This window comes from Mustela nivalis, assembly GCF_964662115.1.
Source record: "Mustela nivalis genome assembly, chromosome: 5".
Classification (NCBI taxonomy): domain Eukaryota; kingdom Metazoa; phylum Chordata; class Mammalia; order Carnivora; family Mustelidae; genus Mustela; species Mustela nivalis.
The window spans coordinates 9,686,080-9,706,349 of record NC_139024.1 but is presented as its reverse complement, the minus strand read 5'-3'; the positions used below and the strand labels follow the sequence as shown (position 1 = coordinate 9,706,349).

The 20,270-nt window shown below is 51.0% G+C and overlaps 1 protein-coding gene across 4 annotated transcripts in view; it reads left to right on the top strand.

Annotated features, from left to right (window-relative positions):
• The window catches only part of ZDHHC14 (zDHHC palmitoyltransferase 14), a gene marked incomplete at its 5' end in the record, with an annotated part of 268,451 nt that overhangs the window by 235,731 nt on the left and 12,450 nt on the right, over positions 1-20,270 (top strand). For all 4 annotated transcript variants that reach the window (XM_082729580.1, XM_082729578.1, XM_082729579.1 and 1 more), the window contains 3 exons: positions 4,339-4,446; positions 5,529-5,638; positions 11,425-11,527. In XM_082729580.1, coding sequence (XP_082585706.1) covers positions 4,339-4,446; positions 5,529-5,638; positions 11,425-11,527 — 321 coding nt within the window. The remainder of the gene's footprint in view (positions 1-4,338; positions 4,447-5,528; positions 5,639-11,424; positions 11,528-20,270) is intronic.

The following is a 20,270-nucleotide window of genomic DNA, read 5'->3' as shown; positions in this document are numbered from 1 at the left end:
ACATGTTTCTTACATTTTAAACATCAGAACTCGCAACAGAGACCTGAAGCAGATTAAAATTCGTGAGGGCTGTGGCTGCAGAGAGAAGTGCCCCTCAGCCCCGTAGGCCCCCCAGAGCCTGGGTCACCCAGTGCTCAGGAAGGAAAGCGCCCGAGCCCGAGCCCAGACTCGGCATTCCCCGGCCACTCTCGAACCCAGAGGATTTGGGTCAATGAGGAAACGGACATGAAACACAGACTTTTAAAAAATAAACTATTACCCCAATTTGGTGCTGGGCAAAAAACACTATTGCCAGTCTGATTGACGGAAACTGGAAAGGTGGCTGGCGACATGCTAAGGAAGACAAGACTGTGGGACAGATGGGTCAGGTTCCAGATCACAGGTGGCCTTGCTGCTGTAAGTGGCAGCCTGTCCTGGGACATTGCCATCACGTGGGGTCTTGGCAAGGGTTCTTTCTGTCCTAGAAGTCTGGAGACCAAGTTCTAGTTCTGTTCTACCGTGAACTGCTGTGTGAGCTTCTAAAAGTGGCTTGACCCCTCTGGGCCTCAGCTTCCTAGCTATAAAATTAAGGGATTAAAATAAATCGGGACCTCTTAACTTGAGGTCTGTGTGTATCTGTGGAGAGGTATCAGAGGAGTTTCCAAAACTCCTGAAATTATAAGGGGGAAAAAAGCGTGTGTGCATATTTTTATGAGAAAAGAGTGGGGACCCAGGAAGGTTAAAAATCTTTGGCTCCATGATCTCTCGCCTTCTGTGATTATCCAGATACTGAGATGCCCTCGCTAGGCTGTCCAACACCCTGCCCACATGTCTGCATTGCTTACCTCTCATGGGCATACAGACCCCTACTCCCGTTGAGCAGGGAGGGAATCCCTCCCCACCTCTGCTGGCCTCAGTGCAGGGCTGGCTGCACACATAGAAAGGCACCGAGCCGGCGCTCCTGGGATGGCGCGGGAACCCAGTGGGACGGTGTCTGCCCATCAGCATTTTCCAGGCTTTTGCATTCCCACAGTCATCTAGTGATTACCTCGATGTGCACTATCCTGGGCTAGAAGCTACAGAGAATAGAATGCCAACACCCCCCCACCCCCACCCCGGCCACACAAGGGGCTCCCTGTCTTACTGGAGGCCAGAGGGAGACAGAGGCTGGCTGTGGTAACTGCTGTAATTTGGAGCCATCTCTGAGGCAGTAAACATCCAACTCTTATTAAATTAGCTCTCAGTGGAATTGGCATGTTTTTTTCCCCTCATTTCCCCTTTTAAAACTCTCAGTAAATAGGTTTGATACATTTAAGAGAAATTTTTTTAAAGATTTTATTTATTTATTCGGGAGAAGCAGAGGAAAGGGGAGAAGCAGGCTCCCCACGGAGCAGGGAGCCTGATGCGGAGCTTGATCCCAGGACCCTGGGATCATGACCTGTTGCCAAAGGCAGATGCTTAACCGACTGAGCCACCCAGACACCCAAGAGAAATTTATACTGATCTTATCATGGCATAGGTATTTTCATCATCTGGCTATCAAGTCGGTGAGAAGATGTGTTCAGTTATTTGTCCCCCTGCCTGAAAGTGAAGTTGAAGGGGAGTGGTCTACTTAGGCTGCCACAGGGTCACAAATCCGTGACAAGGAGTGTCCCCATCTCCCCCAGGGGGATGTGGTCAGCCTAGAGCCATCAGGGCCTTCTCAGGAATAGGAAAGGAACCAGCCCATGGCTTTTCTGTCCTAGTGGCCCAGCCACACATCCAGGAGTCCATTCCCAGCTCTACTATTTCTCAAGCAAAGTACTGAACTTCTCCCTGCCTCAGTTTCCCTATTGGGTAATTGGGAATCCCATTTCTCACTGGGTCTCTGACTGAGCATCAAGTGAATTCATCCATGTGAAGCCTCTGGAGTGCCACCTGCCGCGTAGCCAGAAACACCAGCCACAAGTTGTTAGGAATGGCGATGACGGCTCCTTACGATGCGCAGTGGTGGGAGGTGTCCGCCGGGAGGGGCTAGCGCAGGGGGCTGCGTCTGGCGTCCTGCCTTGTCTTCATGTCATTCGGACCCAGCTCTGAGCTAACCATGCCGTATGCTATTTATAAAACATCTCTAAAGCTCATGAGATACTAATACAGAAAACTGCAACCTTATTTTTGGAGCTGTAAGCCTTGAATGTTACATGTCCACTGGTAACAATGCCTCCTCCGACGAGTGGTCATGTTAGGTGGCGCTGCAAATGGGGCAGCAGCCAGAAGCTGGGCAGAAGCCACTTGAAATGCTGTGATCCTCCTGCATGGACATGCCTGTTTTTAGATGGTTCATGCATTAGCATTTGTGTCTGTTACGACGCCACCATCGTTCTAACCGACTGTAAACTTTTGGCAACACCGAAGTGTTCCTGAGACAGAAGTTTGGCTCTTCATGTATTATTCAGCAAATAAGTCCTTTGCCTTCATTCTGTATTCTCTTCTCTACCCTGACCATTGCTTGTTTCCGTGTCATGGGTCCTCTCCTCTCTGACCTTTCTAGCTCTTGTCTTTTCCTTCCAGTTGCGCAAATTCATTGCCAGGGTCACCTGCCTTAATGCAACCCCCTTTTCCTTGAATCAGCCTTCCCACTGCTCACCTCCATCATTTTCCCTGGGCTCCGCTTCACCTCTGCCTTTACACCCTACGGGGTTTGCTTGCCCCGTCTGTCCCGGGAGGGGGCCGGGGATGGAGGAGGGGCATCTGTGAGCCCTGACCTGTGAGAAGGCAGCTGAGAATGAGACCATCTTTGCTACAAGGGCTACCATACCACCTGTCCCCAGGTGCACCCGAAGCCTCCCCTCATCACCATTTGCCCCATCTGGACAACCCTGGGAGACATGAAAGGGGGTGCCCAGGCTGGTGGTCCCCCTGGGATGGGGTCTGCTTTTCTGCATCTCTCTCTTACCCCCACCGGTCGTCCCCATGTGTCCATACCTACCTGCTTTTCCAAAGCGGTGCCTTAGTTTCCCTTCTCAAAAGATGTAGCTACTCCTCACTTCTGTCCGCCTCCTGCCTGCCTCTGTGAGGAACGGACAAGGCCCGCTGGGAACCCCCAGATGTTGGCATCTGGAAGACTGGGTACCTGGGGCTGTTCCCTCTTAGCTAGCTGGCAGAAGAACGTTCTCCTCTTCACGTGTCCATCTAACGGCAGAGTAGTGTTTTTCTGAGTGCTTGCGGTTTCTAGAAATTCAAACCTTCGAAGAGTAAAGCATATCTCTCCGTCACACAGAGCACAGCCCTTGTTTCATCCTGGTGCCGAAAGGCAGTCAGGCAGGAGCCTGGTGGCTTCTCCCGTTTCGCATGCCACCCCTTGTGCGTGGACGATGGTATTTGTTAATAATGACATGGCAGATTCTGACACCACACTGAATACTGTGTTCATTTCTCTGGCCTAAAGATGAATTGTTTCCAATCCTAAAAAAAAAAATCAACGATGGTCTATTACAGCATGCTCTATGGCTTCTGTCCTTGGGAGCATAAAGAAAGCACGGGATTTGCTCTCTCCAAGCCTGATATGACTTATCGATGGGGGATGCATGGTGTGTATTTCAACTCCCAGACCTAGGATGGATATTTTTGTTTTTCCCTGTGAAACGTTTATATCTTGTAAATACAATTTCATGAACATTCGTGGGAAGGAAGACACTCTAGGTTGTTTTGTGTCATCTGTTGAGGGACACCACACTTTCCTCTGGCTATGGCACATCTTGTGGAATTCTGGACTCTCCCTCCCTCAATGTCTGGCGAGCAGCCGCATTTCCTAGTCGCCCATCGACTAGCTGAAAATGGCCCCATGTGTCAGCATGGGTTAAGGGGCTGGAAAGAAGTCCCCTGACTTAGAAATACCCCTCCCCCGATGCCACTCTGAGAAACGGCCCCCTGGCTCAGAAGTCCACTCATAGTGGGGGGCGGGCAGCCACCGTTGGGTGAAGGGACCGTCGGGGAGAGAGAAAACATGACAAGAAGGCCTGCCCAGGCTCCCAGGTACCAGTGTCCAGACCTGTGCCCAACTGTCAACTGTTGTTTTGTGACAGTTCACTCCTACCCTTGACACCAGACTGGGGGAGAGAAGTAACTGTCAATGTGACAGCTCAGGGAGCCCGCCAATGGTTCACTGAGCATGAACGAGGTGAGGTTAGAAGAGAAGGGGACACACTGCCAGCCTGAAGGACACCGCTCTGACTAGGGATGGCCCTGACATGAAGCAAGACAAGCTCAAAGGCCTTGGGGAGTGTCTGTGGGTGTTTCCCATCCAAACCTCATGTCTTCCTGGCTCCTCGGGCACCCTGAGAGTCCCCCTGCCTTCCCCGTTCTGCTCCTTGACTCCAGGCCACTGTGCTGGAGGCCGTGGTGTGCTTCTTCTCGGTCTGGTCTATTGTCGGCCTCTCGGGTTTCCACACGTACCTGATCAGCTCCAACCAGACGACGAATGAAGATGTAAGTTCCTGGCGGGCTGCGGTGCTGGGTGTGGGCGTCTGTGTCCAGAGGCAGAGGGGGAAAGGAGACGAGCTTGGGGGCCAAGGCCTTCTGCATATCCCAGTCCAGGTGTGAGCCTCTGGGAGCCAAGAATGTTGTGGAAGCATCTTCATATAGTCGGCCTCCACGATTCCCAGCTGGGGATCTCCGAATTGTCCTACTTTCTGACCACGTCAGTCAGATTCTGAGGTCGGCTAAGGGACACCCAATTCCAGACGCTGAGGGAGGAGATTCTCTTCCTTTTCAGTGGTTTTTGTGAGCAACCTGTTACACATCCCCTGAAGGGACACCGTGGCCGGCTGACAGGGTGAACGAATGAATCCACCTCTCAGGTTTACCACATGAGAGTTCCGTTTCTGGAGGAGACCACCCTGACCCAGAGTTTCACTTTCTGTCCGGGATTGCCTGTGTGTCCTTATTGAGGCCAGAGAGGAGGTATACAAAGAGAAATCCTGATGTTGGCGAGGTTCCTCACAGCCTGGTCCTCTCTGCTCTGAATATTTAGCTTCTGACAGTTTCTGTCAGTACCGCGATTAACTACCTCAGATTCGGTCAGATCACCTTAAAGCCTGGAGAGATACGTGAGTTAAGAGAATATTAACAGTTACTTGTATTTGGTAGCTGTGGATATTCGCATCTGTGAGATTATTTGGGCAACACTGTGAGGCCAGATTCCGTCCGTCAGGCTGTAAGGTGGCAGGGGAGCCGTGTTAACCATCAGCCACCATTCATTTAACTATCGCTGAGCTCGCCAACTGTGGGTCTGAAAAACCCTCCACAGGCTTATGTGAGCTGACCTTCTGGAGCCATGTAATAGAAACAAGAGATTATTGTCCCCAAAGAATGTTACTTTCTCTCTAATGTGACCCAGGTTTGGTTCACATTAGAGAGAAAAAAACATTTGCCTGTTTTTCTGGAGAAAGTGTCTCGGCTTCTCCTGGCAAAGAAATGAGTAAAGATGACTTCGCATTCTTTATGGCCTTCCTCCAATCCAGTTTCCCTCAGCTGTGGCGTTGGTGTTATTGTCTCCCTTTTTCTTTCAGATTAAAGGATCTTGGTCAAATAAAAGAGGCAAAGAAAATTACAATCCCTACAGCTACGGGAACATCTTCACCAATTGCTGTGTTGCCCTGTGCGGGCCCATCTCTCCGAGGTGAGATTCGGAAAGCGTCAGGCGCTTTTGCAGACCTCGGAAAAGCCAACAACGTATGTGTGGCAGCACAGGCCTTGTGAGGTAGAGACCCAGCCACAAAACCCGCTGTTAGATTTGATCGCACCCTCTGGGTGATCGCCAGGCCAGGGGTCGGCTTTGTGCCACGGAGACGTGGCGTTGGGGCAGTAGAGATCTGGCTCTGCTTATGGTGCTGTTCCTGTCATCTTTTTGGTTCTTTCACTGAATGCTTGTCAAGGATGAGGAAAATCTCCGAAGGATCAAGATGGGGAAACTGGGGCATGTGACTCCCATTAACTGTGGCATCATCTTGAGCATCCGTGCTGAAGAGAGAGTGGTGGTTAGACGAGTAGGGGGTCCAGGACGCAATGGAGGAAGCAGTTAGGAAAGCTGTAGAAGTGGGTGCTGAGAGCTGAGTTTCCATGGCGGTGGTAACGCGCCAGCACTGTGATGGCAGCCACTGACGTTCATGAGCAGTGTTCGATCCGCTCTAAGTGCTTTATGTGTGTTGGCTTTTAAAGATTTCATTCATTTAGAGAGAGAGCCCGTGCACCCGAGTGGGGGGGAGGGGTAAAGGGAGAGAGAGTTTCAAGCAGACGCGGCACTGAGTGTGGAGCCCTACGCAGGGCTCGATCTCACAATCCAGAGATCACGACCTGAGCCAAAATCAAGAATCTACTGCCCAACCAACTGAGCCGCTCAGGTGTCCCTATATGTATCAGCTTTTAAAACCTCGCTCTGGGGCGCCTGGGTGGCTCAGTGGTTAAAGCCTCTGCCTTCGGCTCAGGTCATGATCCCAGGGTCCTGGGGTCGAGCCTCACATCAGGCTGTCTGCTCAGCAGGGAGCCTGCTTCCTCCTCTCTCTCTGCCTGCCTCTCTGCCTACTTGTGATCTGTCTGTCAAATAAATAAAAATCTTTAAAAAACAAAACAAAATAAAACAAAACAAAACAAAACAAAAAACATTGCTCTGTACCTAAGAGCTACGTAGGGACAATTCTATCCCATTTTGTGGATGAGGAAATTGGCCCAGGGAGGTTCCAACATGTGCCCACATTTGCCGAGCTAGTAAATGCCCCCTGGTCAGGACCCAAACCCAGGCTCTGGCATCAGAACGAGTGCGAGTGAGGGATGTACGTGCTGCCCCCCGCACCCCCTGGGGAAGCTACCCAAGTACAAAATGCAGCCGGCTCCTCATTATTTGTGAGTCGACTGTCAGGCAGAGCATTTCCAACAGAGTCATTGGATAATCATCCAATGTATTTATTAAGCACATATTCCGAGTCTCTAGAATGAGTTTCCAAAACATGCTACTTCCTCCCTTTTGGCCTCTAAATGCATAAATGCACTGCACGAGAGCCCCTGGTCTCCGAGGTGGCCCCACTCTGTGCTTGGACCTCCGTGGCCAGTCATGGTCAATGTGTGCTCGTGGAAGGCACACTCGATTTTATCATCAGGCTCACTGAAATATCATTAGGGCAGTAAGAGTGTTGCCCTCCCCCCAGAAATAAACCCAAGCATATATTCTGAGGCCTCGTACTAACGGGTTATATAACTGGCACTACTGGGTAATTAGCAGTTGATCGTTTTCTAGTTTGGGCCTAGAAAGTTGGGAGCCTACTGTGCCACTCTCCCCCCAAACTGCGGCCCCTCAAGAGCCCCCTGGCTTGTCCCTCGGGGGCTTCTTCCGAGGAAGGGCTGCAGGCAGGGACAGCCAAGGACTCTGGATGGAAGGTCGCCTTGGGCTGGGGCATCAGACGTGCCTGGAAAGGTGCGAGGCTTTCCCCAGGAGACCTCCAGACCCACCCAGGAGCCCTGTTCGGGCTCTTTGGGCCAGAAAACCCCTCAGGATATGCTTGTTTCTTTACAATTGGCTTTGCTTCCTACTGGCTTGTATTTGTGGATCATGGGGCCAGGCCGTGAGGTCCAGGTGAGGGGCCTCAGAGGAGCGTAATAGACAAAGGACAACGGAACAGGCCTCCTTCCCCAAATCTCAAACGCATCTGAACCCAGGAAAGGAATTTTGAAGTCTCCCATTTGGAACAAATCTGTTTTCTTGTTCCCCGTTCTTCGATTTGCCTTTGGCGCTGCTTTGTTGTCACGGCCGGTGCGACAAATCGACCAGGAACGTTGAGGGTAAGAGGACGGTGAAAAGAAATTAAGAGACAAAGAGACAGGGGCAGGAGGAGCACGGAGCAGGATGTCCCATAGTGCCGATTGTGTTCAAGGCTGCGAGGCATTATAGAGCTAACAGAAACAATCATAAGAAAGTATCTATTCTTAGCTGATTACTAAAGAGTTTGCAACATGCACAGAAAATCCTTCAAGCTTTCCCATTATCTATTTCCCAAGCCCCAGTAGCAGACCTTCTAGCGCCAGATGTATTGACTTCAAGGCCACTCAAGACATAGTATGTGTAAGCACAGCTCAGTCTTACAGTGGTGTGGTCTAGAGCCCGCGCAAGGGCAGCAAGGTCCGGCCAAGAATTTCTGACCCCGGCCCAGTCGTCTCTAGCTGACTAGCCAACATGTGGGAAGTCACGTAGGCGAGCGCGCAACGCACAGCACAGACCCTTTCTCAGTGCTACTCGACTTTATCGACCTAAGCCTTTTGTTCGGCTATTCAGCCTGTAAAGGAGGCACACGTCAGGGCCTGGTTTGGTCCTCGTCTCAAGCCTTCCCGTGGCCTCCCCGACTTTGTATCATTTATTTATCAAATCTCATCACCAAATCTACTGCTTCCACAACTGGATAAAATTTCCTACTGTGGCTGAGCTGGGGCTGTATTCTTTCCCGAGCCCAAGTCCCTCTGGATGGGGCGCTTCTTGAGGGCGGCCCTCCCCTCGGAACCACATGACCTGCTCCTGGGTTTGTGCAGGGAAAATGGGCCCCTGGCCTCTCCCACTGTGCCCACCGGCTCCCGGAACTGGCCCTGGACAGAAATGGCAGGGGGAGGGCGCTTGTCTTTGCTTCTCCCTCCTGTCGCCTTCTCTGCCCCTTCTCTCTCTGCCCTACCTCACCCACCCCAATGCCCTAAGAGGGCCAGTACCCTCCATGGGCATCCCAGCCAAGCCTCTGCAGTGGGGACTACGAACCACAGCGTGCCTAACCTCACGCACCTGAATTTCCCCTGAGGTCTTCCGAAATTGTGTAACGACATACTTGGGAGATGTCTTCATGTTTCCATCTGAGAACTAGGAACCATGAGGACAAAGACCCACGTTTGGTTCCCTGCACGGGTCCCCAGGACTGTGCATGGCTGCGGGGTGGAAATGGCCAGGTTTGGGAAAGGGGTTTCTCCTACAAGTCTAGCAGAGGGAATGGAAAATTGGAACGACAGAAGGTCCCAAGGTGTGATCAGTCAGGCCCTGTGGGCCAGTGCTAAGGGTCATCCTGTCACTGACAGGTTGAACAGAACACAGTCTACACAGTCCAAGAGTGGCTGTGACAGAGGGCGGGGTGCAGGTTCCATGGGACACCCAGGAGGGCTTCCCAGAGGAGGGGGCCAAAGTTGTCGTCTGTTGTAAGGATGAGTAGGAATTGGGGGAAGGAATCTGGGGGAGGACGCACAGGAGCAGCACGTGCCACAGCCCTGGGGTGAGAGGAGAGCAGGGCGTGTTCGAGGAAGACCTGAGAGAGCTCCCGTGGAGGAGTGCGGGCACCACAGAAGGCACAGCAAGAGGGGAGGGCAGGGAGGGCGTCCAGATTAGAGGGGTTCCCGGCCACCGTGAGGGCTGAAAGGAGACTTGAGGCAGAGTGCTACGGTGTTGAGTGTGTGCTTGGTCCACGAAACAGGCCGAACACAGAGGATGCAGGCCGAGACGAAGTTCATTTTGTCGTCCCTTCTGTCCTTTCAGACTCTTTTGAGGACCTCGTTCTTTTTTTTTCTTTTTCTTTTTCTTTTTTTTTTTTTTTTTTTTCTGCTCCTGAATGAAACCCCCTGCAAGCCCCTTAATTTCTCTGTGACCTAAAAATAAAACAAAGGACTCGGGGCACTTCCGTGTCCTGGAGCACAGTGTCATTTCCGTGAGTAGGGACCCCAGAGTTCACTGAAAGGCAGACTCTCCTCCCCTTCACCTGTAGCCGGGTTAGGATTTCAGCACAGCTTTCGGAAAGTCGCAGTTCACCCCCACTGCACACGGGCCCATCCCAGGGGACCTGCAAGGCTCCTGTCCACCGTGGGCTGCAGATGACCACTGTCCACCCTTCTGTGCTCTTTCCACTTGATCTTCTGTGCCCTTGCAGGGGGTCACACACTCGGTGTGAGCTGCATGGGGCTCCAGCACCCGCCCCCCACCTTTGGAAGATGGAGGTCCTTGTCGCCTCTTGGTTTTTCCATACCTCTGGAAATCCAACCGAAACTGGAAGCAGAGAGAATCCCATTGTCACAAGTATTTTTCCAGGCCTTGTGACTGTGCAGTCTGGAGACCCGCAGGTGCTCGTTGGAAAAACTCATGTCTCCTGAGAGGCAACCTGACAAGGAGGGGGGCGGCCTCAGGGGACCGGCCAGCCACCCTCCGGAGGAGGAGGGAGCGCGCAGGCACCGGGACGCACCTGCAGCATCTTGCGGAGGCTGCGGGGCCAGCGGCCGAGCCCCACGCGGCGGGGGCCGCACAAGGAGCGGCCACTCCTCAGCCCAACCTCCCCGCTTGCCCTTTGCAGTCCTGCCCTTAGACTCAAGGAACACTGAGCCTTCTCTTGGGAAGCAAAAAAGGCGGCTCTTTTGATGGCTGCATAAAGCTTCCCATTTCTTCCTTCTGGGCGACAGCTCCCGGGGCCACAGAAGAGATGGTTTTACTGTTCTCTGGGCACTTGCCAGCGAGAGACAGGGACCCACTTCTACTCATTCAGCCACCAAGCTTCTGCGCAGCTCCTACTGGGCGTCCGTGGTGGGGCTCCATGATTAACACCTGGTTCTTGCCCTCGTGATGCTTACAGTCCACGACAGATGCAAATCGGCCAGCGGGGGACCCCCCCAACAGGACGTGACCGACAGGGCGCGCTGGGGAACCGCAGAGGGGCCTGGTCCGGGGTGGGGGTGGGCGTGGGGCCAGGGTAGGTGCTTTTGGGGGGAAGACGAGGGCCGTGGTCTGGAGCTGGCAGGCTGCTAGATGGGGGGGCTGCGGATAAACCCTGGCGACACCAGGCGGAAAGGGGTGTGTGCCACTACAGGGGTCCTGTGCAGGGCCCAGAGAATCCAGAGAAGGGGCAAGAGCAAGGGTTGGGGGCTTCGGACAGTGGAGTGGAAGGGAGAGTGACTGGGAAAGAAAACCCAGAGCCGGAGCAGTGCAGGGACCGCAGACACCGGTGCGAGCGGGCGGGGCTGGGGCTGCGGTGTCACACGCTCAAGGAAGGACCTGAGGACACGGTGCCTGTCCTAAGAAGGCACAGACTGAGGCCGGGGTGGGAAGTGGGGACAAGTAGGAGGAGTGCTGGCGGGTGGTGGAGTGGCCCCAGAGCAGGGCAAGCAGGCGGGGAGGCCTTATGAGGGCTGGGCGCTAGACGAAGCTTAGGGGGACGGGGTGGGAGACCATGGGAGCCCGCAGCAGGTGACAGGGAGGGAACAGATGCTACAGGCATTTTTTAAAGGCCGAGGTGACAGAATTCGGTCCCTGACTGGACGTGAAGGTTAAATGGGGGTATACCCCTAGGGGCCTGCACTGGGGCCAGACAGAAACAGGGAGCCCCAAATGGGAATGAAAATAGGGTTGATGACGCCTTTGGCTTTTTGTTCCCTCTTCCGATGTTTGGTTTGGTTTTTCTCTGGCAGCCTCATCGACAGAAGAGGCTACATCCAGTCCGACACGCCGCAGCCAGCCGCACCGTCCAACGGGATGGCCGCGTACGGGGCCACGCAGTCACAGAGCGACATGGTAGGGGTGCCTGCGGCAGGCCCAGCGCTCCCGCAAAGGCTTCTCTTCTGCTTCTGTGTCACTAACCCAGTAACAAATCAAGCACTGCTAGAAACCTTTCCCGGACGCCCACGGAAAGTCTCACTGGGGGGAAGGAAGCGTGAAGTGAAGGCTGTGCCCAGCAAAGGACGAGGGCCGTTGAGTGGTTGGTGTGTTCCAGGTCGGGTCGTGTAAGGGGATGTACACGTGCAAAAAGTCCTCCAGGAGCAGGACATGGCACCTTGTGATGGGAAACCCCCTTACACAGAACCAGGGCGTTGTCTAGGGAATGAGATACCAGTGCTGGCAGCAGGGCCGGCCGGGTGGTCCCTTTCCGTGCCTTCGCCTCACTCTATGCACTGGGTGGCCAGTTCACCTCTCTCTCAGCCCAAACCTTAGATCAGCCATGCACAGCTTAATGCTCATAATCATTCAGAGCCCAAACTGAGTAAGTCTCGCCAAAGAAGGCTCCCAGGTGTCCTGCGAGGTGGGGCATACGGACAGGCTTTGTTTCCAGTCTGCAGGTGAAGACTTGGGGCAGGGCGGGAGTCCCTCCATAGGCGCCTAAAAGCACCGTCAGCTCTGGCTCTGACCGTCAGTCTCTTAAAAACCCTTAGGTGTCTGGAAGACCATGGCTTTCCTCTGTTGGAGTAGATTTCCCTAAAGAAACTCAGTGTTTCAGGAGGGAACCCGATGTGACCCCACTTGGAGCTATTTATTCTTTATAGTTGGGAATCACCCAAAACAGAGTTTCTGTAACAAGCAGATCAAAGACCTGTCTTCTGGGGGAGACTGGGAAAACCAGAGCCTCTTGGACACTTTGTTTCCGCTTAGAAAGAACTGCTTTAGAAGCAACAGTCTCAAAGCTGTCTCAATAAGCGCTCAGGGAAACCGCTTCCTCCCCGAGACCCATGAGAATGGGCTTGGACCCCCAGGACAAGCTTGCGGGGGCTTGTTTGTCGGCGGCGGGGGCGTCTAGTTTGTGCTCTGGTGCTTTGCTTTGCTGACCAAGTGTCTCCTTTAGAGGCAAGTGCGCGTGCGGCACGGTCCTTGCCACCCCACTCTGAGAGTGGCCGCAGGACATCTTGTTCAGTCTGCACTCACCCACACAAGAGGCCCTTAAGGGGCACCGCCTTGTTTTTAGAGGAGGGAAATGAGGACTAAGAGCGCAAGGAGCGAGGCCCACAGGAAAGGAGACTGCATTTATGTGACACCAACTGCGTGCAATGTACTTGAGCAGAATCTTACTGAATCCAAACCAACAATGCAAAGGGGCCTGCTTGTCTCTCGCTTTTTTTTCTTTTTAAGCTAAGAGAGGGGATTCATCTGCCCCAGGGCACATAGCCACAAGTTCATGGATCCAAAACCAGTCTGATGGCTAATGGCCGTGTCTGTTTCGTATACTGCCTCCTTTCCGTGAACAGGCACCATGGACAACAGTATCCATGTCCCGAAGTCTTTCTCAGAGATCAGCAGGTGCACAACAAAAGTCCTGTAAGGAGAAAGTTCCTGTTTGCCATCCTGACCATGGTTCCCACCCATAACTCCTGGGATGTGTGCTCGAGCTTTCACACACTGTGTCTGGATTCTCTAGTTCGTTCGGTAACTGAGTCCCTGCTGTGTGCTGAGGACTCGACTCGGGGGTAGAGATGTGCGGTCTCTGGAGAGCAGTCCCTCTGTCCTCGAGGAGGCAGCGGTCTGGGGACAGGACACACACACATACATGAAGGATGCAGGAGGAGCCCTCACTAGACGCTGCCTCTAAGGGCAGGGGTCCTTACCAGACTCAATGAACTTAGGTTTGTTTCATGCCCTGACTCCCGTGGTACTGAGCTCGCCCTGCTCTGCACTTTCTTTAGATTTAAGAAGTAAACAAGGCCCCCTTCAGGGTGTTGACACTGTTAAGCCACTTTATGTTAAGATGGGATGAGGGCACACTTTGTTAATTCCACAAACATTTACTGAGCACCTACTGTGTGCCTCTATGCTAGACCGAGAGGGCAGGTTTGACAAAGGGGACATGGTGGTTATTTTGCTTCGTACGGTTAATCAGAGTCATCAGAATTGCCCTTGTGCCTCTGGGGTCCAGGCCATCTAGACCCGCACCATGACCCCAGTTAAGGACATACTCCCAAGGGCACTGGCCTGGCAGGAATGGTTAGGGTACATGCCTGAAGGGCCAGTCAGATTGGGGGCTTGGGCAGAGCTCTGACCTGCATCAGAGCTTCTTCAGGCCCAACCTGGTAACCGTGGCGTCCTGAGTGATGACCGGGGGCACTAAGTGAGGCCCCATGACCCCAGGCAACTTGCCAAGGCTGACAGCACTTGGACTTCATGCCCTGTCTACCTCGCTCACCCAAGTGGAGGTGGAAGACACCACGTCCCACAGCCCTGCGTCGCCACCAGCACACAGAAAGGGGAAGAGCTTCATTCATTTCTTTGTCCAGGCGTGCACTGGTCTTTCCAGAAAAGCGTACAAGCTCTTCTGGACAAGGCACTGAGAGTGCCATGGGATGTAAAGGAATGATCAAGGCACAGGTCAGCCTGGGGAGCCTTCCGGGATCGTTAACACTCCAGCTGCCACAACCCTAATGACATGTGCAGACCGTAAGTTCAGATACATGACATTCTGCATATGCTTTCTGGACCAGCTGCTCCCCCTGACTCCCGTGGACTCCACAGTAAAGAAATTCCACATCGCTGAGTTCCATGGTCCACCTTCTCCCTATCAGAGACAAAATCTAAAAATCCGGCAAAGTACACTCCAGATTTGGTAAATAGTGCACAGGTCCCTGGGCCGGGCTGTTCCAGCAGTGATTTAAAAATGTGCAGGGATGTGTCTTCGACATGGGGTGCACTTCACAGTCAGGCACCAGGCTTGAAAGAGGCCTTCCTTCTTCTCTCCAAGAGGAGATAGGGATTAATTGTGCAAAGAGCCAGGTTTCTGCCGCTTGCTAGGTAAATGACCTTGACAAGTTGCTTAACCTCTCTGCCTCAGTGTTTTCATCCATAATATGGGAACATTGATATCCTTCGTAAGGTTTCTATGGGGATTAGGTGAGTTAATGCATATTAAGCACTTAAAGCCTTGCCTGGCACAAGGTGAGTGTTATCTAAGTATGAGCTCTATTATTATTACTGTCATCATCTCCCTGATAGCCATGATGATAAGATCAACCCTGCATCCACGCTGAGTAACTTGAACAACAATGGACATGACCCAGGTGAGGGAATGAGCCTCGATGGAAGCCGAGAGTGAGAGCTCCAGTCCTGGCTCTCACCAGTTAACTCCCCCTGACTATTAGCAAGTCACTCTGCTTCTGTGGTCCTCAGTTTTCCCCACCTGCAAAATGCGACCTGAAACTAATTTGTCTCTAAAGTCCCATCTAGCTAGAAACTCTTTGTGAAGCTCTGATCTTTGCAGCTTGACAGGTCAGAAGAGCAGAGAACAACTTCTCAGTCCCCATACACAGGAAAGGGAGCCAGCTCCTCCCAGAAAAGGGTAAACACTGTGACCCTTGGTTCCTCCCACTCCTCCTACCCACCTTGACCCAGACTCGAGACCCTGCTGCAGTCTGGGCTTTATACCAAAACTTCCCCTTATTTGTCTCATACTTCTCAGATTTCTAGGATAAATCCTACTTAGCCGTGATGTATAATCCCTCTTATATGTTGCTGGCTTTAGTTTGCTGGGTGTTCTGTTGAGGATTTCTACATCTATATTCATAAAAGATTTTTGTCTGCAGTTTCCTTTTCTTGTTTTGTCTGGCGTTGGGATCAGGATAATATTAGCTTCATAGACTGAGTTGAGAAATGTTTCTTCCTCTCTGTTTTTTGGAAGAATTTATGAAGAACTGGGATTAATTCCATTTAAAAGATGTGGTAGAATTCACCAGTGAGGCTCTCTGGTCCTGAGCTTTTATTGTGGATAGTTTTTTGATTATGAATTCACTTACTACTTTTCACAGGTCTGTTGAGATTTTTTACTTCGTCTTGCGTCAGTTTCAAGAGCACTTGTCTTTCTAGGAATTTATTTTACAAAGTTACCTAATCTGTTGCCCTTGTCTCTTCGGTCATATCATTATTGTTTTATTATGGAAATAGATGAAAGGAAGGAAAGTTAAGGACTGAAAAAGTAAAAACAAATAAGAGTAATTTGTAGACGTGAAAAGAGAGGGAATGTGGTGGGAGGGAAGGAACATAGGTAAACTGAGCCCTGAAGGGGTAATTGGTGATTTGTGTGCCGCGGGCTGTGAAATGCTTGTAAGTGCCCCGGAGGAGAGAGCTAGGGGACCCTACCAGAGTGACTTCCAGCGTGGGCTGCAGGTCCTGCTCTGGGTAATGTTAGGACCAGGAGAAATACACAAGCACTTTCCAGACATTGTCAGAATATGGAAAAAGGAGCTTAAATATTTCAAGACTGACCATAATTCCTTGAGGCAGATTATGACATGCCTTTCTTTTGACTTGCTTCGTCTGCCTCCAACAGACACCCCAACCAAGACCACCTCAAACCGAGCCAACACATCAGGCCCAGCAGCGCTTGGCCAGAAAGAACCCCAATCCCTGCAGGTTTTCCAGTTCTGAGAGCCCAGTGGACATCCAGGCACTTACCTTCTGCCATGCAAGAGCCGTGCATCATTGCTAGGAGCGATTTGTCCACAAGCAACCCACCGTCTTCCTTTTTATTTATTTATTTCATTTATTAGATGTAATTAGAGCACACGAGCAATAAAAAATGTTCTTGTGTCCCAATCCCCAATGAGACAGATGTGAAAACTGGTTTCAAGTCCTTTAAAGTTGAATTTAAATCACAACGTGATCTAACAATAACAAACAAGGTGCATTTCAGGCAGTTCTAAAAGTGGAACCAAGTTTATTTAATACAGAATTATACTGTGGCCAGGGGGTCTCCGCTGGGGCAAAAGTCAGTTCACGCTGCAGTCAACAGAGTGTGGACAGTGTGGATACTATTACTGCAGGGATCATCTCATTTAACCCCCACAGCAACCTACAAGGTATTCCCAGTTCGGTCTGTTATTAAACGAAACGAGACTGAGACAAAGTGAAAGTTATTTGAAGTTTTATTTTATGATAAGTATTAGAAGTCAGACTGATTGGCCAGAGGAACGAGACTGAAACAAAGTGAAAGTTATCCAAAGCTCTATTCTATGCTAAGCATTAGAAGTCAGACTGACCAGTCAGGGCCGCCTCCGAAGACAGCGACCCCTCCCCATCTTACAGGCTACCTTTTATAGAGCAAAAGCCTGGCCACACAGAGGTGGCCAATGAGATTGTAACACACAGAGAAAGTTGCATAGTCATGTTAGGTCACACGCAGGTGGCCAATTGAATTACAATTTACCCTATAGTAGTTGTTCAAACTAACCGATTACTCTGGTCAGAATTGGTGCTCAAGTTTGGCGCCCAAAAGGTGGAGTTCACATTCGTTGGTGGTTAGGGAGACAATATGTGTGCTTTACTGATTGGATGTCTCCACCTGGCCTGACTCGTCCTTGTGTTCTGGGCTCTGTTATTAGGAACTGGCCGACCATATTTTACTGGTTTCCCAGACTTGCTTCTAAGTAAGCTTCTCGGGGTGGGGGGGGGGGCAGGGTCAGTTTGAGTTTTACTGCACAAACAACAAAATGGCTTTTAACCAAGATGGAGTCGCTCTGGCTAAATAGGTCCTTACATTCCTATTTTGCAAAACATGAAACTGAAGCTTTAGAATAATGCCTGGCTTGCTCAGAGTCACAAAGCCGGGCTGCTTTCTGCGAATTCAACTCCAGAAGCCCTCAAATCGGTGTCAGCTGGACCTCTTCAGATCTGGCCCTTACATCTGGCAGCCGAGCTCATTACAACCCAGTGGGCCTCAGCCCTGGGTGAACGTTAGGATCCCAACGCTGATATCCTGAGCCCAGCTCAGTCGGAATCCCCAGGTGGTAGTGCAACCACTGGCATTTTAATGACCCCGGAGGTGATTTGAACCGTCAGCTAGCATTGGAAACCATCACCTTCAAATTCTCTTGAATTCTCCAAGACTTTTGGGTTAAAAGGAGTGATTTTTGAGCCATATTTTGCTCTGACACAAAGAACGTTTTTCTTGAAAAACCTTAGCTGAATTGACTCAACTAAGACATGCTCTGTTCAGAAAATATTCATACTCAGGTGTACGGAGGATTTCAGCAGAATGTGCTAGCAAACGAGAGGCCGGGCAGTTGTGGGACTCCAAACAGAGGTACTTGGGTTTCAGGCGAAGCTTTCTGGAGGAGATGACATCGGAGCCAAATAGTAAGAGGTTCGTTAAAACGCATTAGCCACCCAGGGGTGGGAGAAACACGCCACACAAAGCACGGACAGGTCACAGGTGCAAGTGGGGTGGCCCTGCATGCAGGTGCAGGAGCCGGACAACTGAGTTACCAGACTGTGGGCTGCAAAGCAGGTGTTGGAGGGAGCGTGTGAAGAGCCTTGCGTGCCTTAGAAGCAGCATGGATTTCTCCACAAGGCAGGGAGCTGTTGCAGAGAGCAATGCCATCAGGTTTTCTGGGGGTGAATGGAGCCCAGGAGGTCCCATGCGGTGCCGAGGGAAGCATGTTAATACGGAGATGGGGAAAACAGAAGAAGACCTTCACAGTAGACCTTGCGGCAGTGGGGCTGCTCGGGACAGCCGAGGTGGGTTTAGAAAAGAAGCAGCAGCTGTCAGGGGTGGAGTCTCTGTGGAGGGCTGGGGACAAGGAGCCAGGGATGCGCCCCACCCCCACCCCCCGCCTTTCAGCTTGGTGACAAGCTGGTCATAAAAGTCACCAAAGGAAACACAAGGAGAGGGGGAGGGGGAAGCTGAAGGTGCCCATTGATAGCTGGGGGTGACGGGGGGTACCCTGCCGGTAGTGGGGAAAACTTACAGATGGCTCCCTCCCCGTGCTTATGAAGGAATGATGTGGTTTGTAGAAATTCACTTTGAAATAGTAGAGACGTGGGTCAATTTTATTAGTTGTCTTAGAAATAACAGCCGATCGGCATTGTTAACAAAGCATGAGCTGCTGGTTTGTCATCTATTAACCTGATTTCGTTTCTCCTGCTGGAAGAGTCTTTTCTTGAAAATCAACATTTAATATCTTTTCCTGACTTTCTCTCCACCCACCCCTGTCAACTCTGCCCTCACCAAGTCAAATCAAGTCTCTTGACCGAATTAGACACTATCGAGGATGAGCGAATAAAGCTGAAATATGAGGAGGGGGAAATGCAGACGGACAGATTTCAGGACTCAGCGCAGTGTGGAAAGGTAGAGCGAGAGCTTCGTGTGGCATCACAGCCCCTGGGCTTGTATTTACCAGTCCTCACCCTGGGGCTGGGACATCAGGGACATCAAGTCCTTTAGTCCCAAGAGCCTCCCATTCCTAACCTGTGAAGGGAAGAAGGGGAGAGTCGTGAACGGAGGTGATTAGAACCGACTGAGACCCTGTGTGCCCCGTCCTCCCAGCCCCAGCCGATGACACAGCCGGGAACGCAGGAGGGGCTCGTTAGACGTTCAGCTGAGTGTGCGTGAATGTCCCCGTCTCGGGGCCTTGCTCCTGGGGGTTCTGCACAAACACTGGTGTGTTCCTGTCTTTATTTCTCCACCTCATTCCTTCCTCTCTCCAGTTTTGTCACATCTGCAAAAGGCTCCCCTATGAATATGAAACTAGGAACCAGAGGGACGGAGTTCTCTTTGGTGCAGGGACAGCCTTGGTACGATCAAATCAGTCCATGGGCTGAGAAACCAGAGGTCATGGCTAGTCTACCCACTGGACACTGTAAGCCAAGTGCCTGTGTGCTTTTCCAGGGATGGTGACAATCTTTAAGACTTGAAAACACATGATGAGCTCTAAAACGTGTGAACTACAAAATTGGAATTAATGCATGTTTAATGTCTACAAGACATCTGATGTCAACTTCATTCATTGTTAATTTTATTAATTAAACTAAACCCAGCACTTATGTGATTTATTCAACTAGTCTTGCAGAATTCTTCGTGCATCATCTGAAAAAAATAAATAGATTAAACAATAATGTTAAATCACAGGACAAGAAGGAAGCTCTCTTCCTAACCTACATTTTAAGTGTGTTTTAGAAGTATAGAGTATTTCTGGAACCGTAATTGAGCACTCATAGACCCCCAGAAGACAGCTTCATGGCCAAGCAGACATACACAATGCCCAATGCTAATACTTTTGACAAGAATTGGAGCAGAAGCCATAAATAATTTCACTCACCCTTCATTTGTATACAAGACCGTCTAGAAAACTCCCAGCTTTGCTTTTAACAGCATTGAACTTGTGTGCTAGGTTTATTTCAAACAAGAAGTCAGTGAGAGTAAAATAAAATGTATCCCAACATGAGCAATTTTATTTGAAAATCTGCAGAAACAGAAAGTAAATTATCTCTGCACTTTCCCCTCGTAACATTAAGTGACAATGTGTGTGACATCTGAACATCTGAAACCATCAGTTGATTTGTACGTTAAATGACAGTGCTTTGTCCGGGTGGTAAATCAGCCAGCCCTCACACAGCAAACACAGCGGTCCGTGCTCCTGCCCCCACTGTTTCTCCTGCTGCCAACACGAGGGTCTTTTCATAGATACTCTTCCAAGAGATCGGGTTTCTATTCCAGTGGTCTTCCACATTTGGATGATTTTTTACTTTTTTATTTTTTTAAGATTTTATTTATTTATTTATCAGAGAG